Below are 6,147 nucleotides of genomic sequence, written 5' to 3'. Positions count from 1 at the left end.
ACACATAACAACGTCAACAGTGACTGTCAACACGTAATTAACACTCCACATGGCCACACTCAGTCATTACACATATGATTTACAAAAAATAAGTTTGTGCCACAAACAGCCCCCCCCCGACATTTCATTATGATTATTGTGTAAATAAATGTAACTGGGAGCAGGACGACCTTGGGCCATGACTCATAGCTTCAGCCAGGCCAGACCAGGACCAGAGCCAGGACCAGTCCCAGGCAGAAAGAGGGACGGGCAAGGACGGGGCCGCGATGACCGTGTTGCTGCCTGCGCTCGCAGGGCTAAACTTTGGCTGAGCTGATCGGCCTTACTCACTTGCTGGCGCTGGCTCGACGTCGCGTCGAGGCCAGCGCCAATGATCAGCTCCAAGAATAACTCAGATTTTAGGGATATGAATACAACGTGTTTGACCAAAATTTAGGCACAAGTGAAATTACAAATTGAACTACATGAGAATCGGCAAAAAACACGACCGAAACTTACCCTTCCTCATTTGTGCTGTGCAGTTTCTGCTTAGCAATACACGGCCGCCATGTCAGATGCCCGGATTAATCACCGATCCCACTTTTGTCGATGACATCACTTTGTGTACAATCCAATTTTTTAGTAAAAAGTCATGTAAATATCCAGGAAACAGAGCAAATGAATAAATCCGTCAATATTATTCCAAATTCTTCTCATATATATGTATATCTACCGTTATGTATGCACTGGGTACATATAACTCCACCAACCGGACAATAAAAGACAATTTATCCACTCAATTCCATGGCAAATGTGGCTTCAAATGTCTTCTGCTACAGTAACCCGGAAGTGTGAATCAATCTGCACTGAAAGCTGCGCCTGGATTGGTCCATTCGTAATAGCGATGACCTGCTATGACCCAGCTGCTGTTGTTTTTCGTATTTGCAACGATCACCAATTTTATCCTGGGCAAATACACCGTTTTTGACGGATTTTGAAAACCAATCTTCAGAATGTCACTTTCTGGGGTAAGATAAGATGCTTATGTTTGTTCAGTATAATTTTTACGTGATTATACATTTTAGGAAATGAGTAGGAATGTAGAACATGATTTTAGGTGAGATGAATTGAAGAAAACCGGCGATTGTCGAAATACGGTTAACAATTTACACGCATTGCATTGCCAAGTGGTACCGGTATAGTGTTGACTGTTGTGTATGTACGGTAATTGAATTGTGTGACTTTCATCATTGTTTCAGAACTTTGACAACAATACTACGCCCCTATTAATTGAAAATTAAAGGCCAAATCTAAAATAATATGAAGGCTAAGTTGGTGTGTCAGTCTAACATGACTCATGACATGAGTGAAGGAGAAATGAAAATGAAGAAAATTCATATTCGTCATGTTCGTTCAGAGAAGTCAACTCAAACTCAAGCATCAACAAACCCAGCTGCGGATAACCGCTTATCCTCGAATATTAGGGGACGAAAAACATGTCATGAGATGAGAGAACTGAGAAGAACAAGATCAGGAGGAGGAGGCTGGCTGAGTGTGCCAAGCAAGGAAGGAGGAGAAGAATTTAGTAAGAAGATGACAGCAGAGGAGGAGAATGAGTAGGACTCTGGTGAATATTGAAGGCAGCCAAGGGGAGAAAACAAGAAGAGAAATAGACCAACAGATTAAACTATTTCTTAAGGAGAAAACAGAAAGACAAAATGGGTGAATGTAGGCTTATACTCTATGAGGTTAGCCTAAATTTAAAAGAAGAAAGAATGAAAGAAAGTTTGAAGAAAGAGATTAAAACTAGAGTCTATTGTTTTTTAGTATGGTCTAGTTTAGAAAAGGCATATATCTAGTAGATGATTAAAGGTGAAAAAGCAGGTCTGTTAAACTGCCTCTAATAATAATGGAACCCCCTTAAAAATGATATTTTTGATTAATTTCTTTTTCTTCTGTGTAGTCTGCTTCCTTCAATCCTGAAGATTCTTGCAGAACATTTTTGGTATAACACTAGATCTCCTAGAATTCAAATCAAAGTGATATCTGGCTACAATCTTCATGAAGAACTAGAGTTTTTTTTTTTCATTGTAGTCACTTCTTAAAGGACAAGTCCACCCCAACAAAACCTTGTTTTGAATAAAAAGAGAAAAATTCAACAAGCATAACACTGAAAATTTCATCAAAAGAAGAAAGTTATGACATCTTAAAGTTTCACTTCATTTCACAAAACAGTTATATGCACATCTCGGTCGGTATGCAAATGAGGGAACTGATGACATCACTCACTATTTCTTTTGTATATTATTATATGAAATATTTTGACTTTCTCGTCATTTTCATGTGAAATGAAGTTTAATTCTTCCCTGAACATGTTGAATTCCATTATCAAATCATCAAATTCGTAAGAATTGAAGTTTTGTATAATCCAAACAATAGATAACAAAAGAAATAGTGAGTGACATCATCGACTCTCTCATTTGGATGTAACTGGCTCGTTAATATAAACTATTTTGTTAAAAATAAGCGAAATTTGAAATTTCATAACTTTCTTATTTTACATCCGATTTTGATTATCAGCATTGTGCTTGTCTGATTTTTCTCTATTGATTCAAATCAACATTTTTCTGAGGTGGACTTGACCTTTAATATTTGATCACATGATTTTATTTTTAGAAATGTGTTAGAATACTTATAGAGCGCCTTTAATAATACAATTTAAAACAATACTGAGAGAATGCAGCCTTGAATAAAAGAAAGTTCAAATTTGTTTCAGTCAAGACTCAGAATTCCATCACTGTACTTTTGTAAGATTGCACACACTGGTTCATTATATGCCACAGCACACAGAAATATCAAGCCTAAAAGTCCTGTGTTGCAGTGAAATCCACTGCCAAACGCAGTTCTTTGTGCGAGGTTTAATAGTAATCTCGCACTAGTGTGAGGGGTAAGATTGGAATGTTTCGATTAAGAAATAATTCACATTGAAAGAAAATATTTCAATTTTTATTGCAACAACTTCCATTTGCTATTTTACTGGTAATAGATAGATCAATTGCAAATTTGCAATTAATTATTGAGACTTGTGATTGATTTAAAGACCTAGATATGGTGGCTCAGTGGTAGAGCGCCTGTCTCATGAATGGGAGGTCGAGGGATTGATCCCGGCCGAGTCATACCAGAGACTTTAAAAATGGGACCTTCTGCCTTCTTGTCAGGCACTCTACAAGTGATAATTGAGAAGGGTAGTATTATGTTAAGCAGGGCCCGCTGGAAGAACAGCTTAGAGTGGCTACCCTTGGTAAATTTATTATTATTATTGATTGCTAGTTTCTTGCAATGCCCTAACAATCTGATGTGATCCTGGTGGATTATAAATTTTGGTAGAGATAGAGAGAGAATGGTGGAGTACCGGTATTATTTGTTCAGTGTATTTCAAATAATATGTATAGGTCCATTTGCAAAAAAAAAGAATCAAATGGTCTATAATCATTTTCATTGAAAAAACATTTAGACAAAACAAATGACATTTACAAGGGTAGAATCTCAATGCTTTACATTGTAGTCTAAAGAGTCAATGCTTTTATTGCCGACATGAATGTGTCATTTGGATTGAATACCATTTCTAGAATCTGTTGCAAGAACTTGTCCCCCCCCCCCTCAAAACTTTACGCAAATAATGTCACTGCCTAATTCAACTTAAGCCTGTGCATTCTTGTCTGCTTTTTTCTCCTCACAGACCTTATCCAATGTGGAAAATTTCTCGCCCCATGTAATCCGTCAGATAGTGAAGGAGATTGCAGATCTGAAGTCGTCTCCGCCTGAAGGCATCAAGGTGTTTCCTAGTGATGAAGACATAACTGATATTCATGCTGTCATTGAAGGACCATGTAAGATATGACATTCTTACTTCATATTCTTCCAGGACCCCCCCCCCCCCCTGTCCACTCTCTTCCTTTATGTATTTAAATCCTCTTTCTACTTTCTCTACCTTCATCAGTTTATGTGTACAGATATTAGATTTTGATTTTTTTTTCGTTTATTATTTTTAACACCATGCAGCTGGAACCCCCTATGCAGCTGGGCAGTTTCGAATCAAGCTGGTGTTAGGTAAAGACTTCCCCAAAGCTCCTCCTAAAGGCTTCTTCCTCACCAAGGTGTTCCATCCCAATGTAGCCAGCAACGGAGAGATCTGTGTCAACACACTCAAGAGAGACTGGAAGGCTGATATGGGTATCAAACATCTATTATTGGTAAGATTCAGTGAAAGACTACTCAAAGGATGAAAATAATATGATTTGATGTACAGTACCATTCAAAGCACTGAAAGTTTCATAAAAATTGGACTTAGAATAACAAAGTTATGACACGTAAAATGAGATCATAAAAAGCACTGACAAAAAAATGGATGAGGAATTTTTTAACAAAGTTATGATATTTCATGACTTTGCATTATTTTAGTGAAATTGTCCTATTTGTATGTAATGAGCGAACCCTGATGATGTCCTCTCCTCACCTTTTCTCTATTTTTTATATAAAATGTAGGGAATAATTTTTCTTGTATTGCATCACAATTAAACTTTTTTTTTTATTGTATGACTGCTATTAAAGTCTATTTTGTATAGCAAGTTTTTATACAGGACTGTATATAATGGCGATGCAATATTTTTGTCTATGACCAATACTGCTCATGAAATTTAAGCAGTAAAATTATGATGGTGGTGGTGATAATAGTAGTGATGATGGTGGTAGTGATGATGATGACGACAATGGTCATGAATCTCATGATGGTGGTGAGGATGATGATGACGATGGTGCCATGGTGGTGATGGTAATATGATGATAATGATGGTGATAATGGTGGTAGTGATGATTGTGGTGATGACGGTAATAAATGATGAATATGTTCCATTTAATGAATTGTGAAAAATTTGGGACTTATGCATTTATTTTAACTGAAGAAGTTTGACTTATACAGAGTTTTCTTCGTCAAAATCTCATGCTTTATTCCAAATACATTTTTCTCTTTCCTTCCAGACTATCAAATGCCTACTTATCTACCCCAATCCTGAGTCAGCGTTGAACGAAGAGGCGGGCAAGCTGCTACTAGAACAGTACGACACGTACTTCTCACGAGCCAAGATGATGACCGAGATCCACGCGCAGCCGCACCGAACCTCCAAAGAATCGCGGGAGAATGAGGATTCAAATCCCTCCACGTCGGGCATTAATTCACAGCACGGACCAGCCGCAAAGAAGCACGCGGGCGACAAGAAGGTGGCTTTAGCGGAGAAGAAGAAAAAAGACAAAAAGAGAACATTGAAGAGATTATGATGTATGCCAAATTGAAATCGCCAATTTCCCGGAAATTTTTAACTTATCTTTTTTTTTCTTGTACAGTGTGTATACATACAGAAGACCCTATCTTACTAATACTATGTGGATTTTCAATCTATAAAATGAAATTGTTCAATTTTTAAACACTTTTAGCACAAACAGGAAAGCCTGAAATCATTCCTCAAAGGGAAAATTGATCTTCTAATAATCCATTTTGGTTGTAATTCTGTGCTCTCCAAAGACAGGTGCTATGAGCTCAACATACTTTTCTTGATTTTGATACCATCTCGAGAGATTATTGCCAATCATTCAACATGGTTTTATATAAATATGATGTTAAATACCTCTGTAGGCTCCATAACAGAAAGCTGATAATTAATATAACATCTTTTGTGATTGATTGCATAGTTGCATTGACCCCAATGTAAAATTAATATTAAAAAAAATAATAAACTCAAAAAAGTTTAGAAATCTGAGTTTGGCCATTAATTTTTTCCATTTTCCAATTTGCACAATGCATATTTAATATTCAAAAGATCATTTTATTCTCTTTGAAATGATACCCTACATGATGTGATTATGGTTCACATGGAAGTGCTGTGCCTTGAAATGTGGGGCAAGGTCAAATTTCAAAAGTTGAAAATGACACAATATTGAAAGTCACTGTTCGTTTTTTCAGTGGTGATGAGTGAGCTTCTCAGCGATTTCTTTTGTTTTCATGCACCTTAACATTAACATTCAATCAAATACACCTCTTCACAAAAAACACATAACAAACAAACATGCATGGGTATTTCAAACCATGTTATCTCATAGATCTCCATGTTAATG

The 6,147-nt window shown here is 36.7% G+C and overlaps 1 protein-coding gene across 1 annotated transcript; it reads left to right on the top strand.

Moving 5' to 3' along the window:
• The first annotated feature begins 874 nt into the window (after nt 1-874).
• On the top strand, nt 875-5,351 carry LOC121422827 (ubiquitin-conjugating enzyme E2 S-like). Its single transcript, XM_041618039.1, has 4 exons — nt 875-1,007; nt 3,719-3,869; nt 4,042-4,232; nt 5,017-5,351. The coding sequence occupies exons 1-4, from the start codon at nt 993-995 to the stop codon at nt 5,311-5,313; spliced, it is 654 nt and encodes a 217-aa protein (XP_041473973.1). The 5' UTR covers nt 875-992; the 3' UTR covers nt 5,314-5,351.
• Nucleotides 5,352-6,147: the final 796 nt, after the last annotated feature.

Source organism: Lytechinus variegatus, chromosome 10 (genome assembly GCF_018143015.1).
Source record: "Lytechinus variegatus isolate NC3 chromosome 10, Lvar_3.0, whole genome shotgun sequence".
Classification (NCBI taxonomy): Eukaryota; Metazoa; Echinodermata; class Echinoidea; order Temnopleuroida; family Toxopneustidae; genus Lytechinus; species Lytechinus variegatus.
This window is presented reverse-complemented; position numbering and strand designations above follow the sequence as displayed.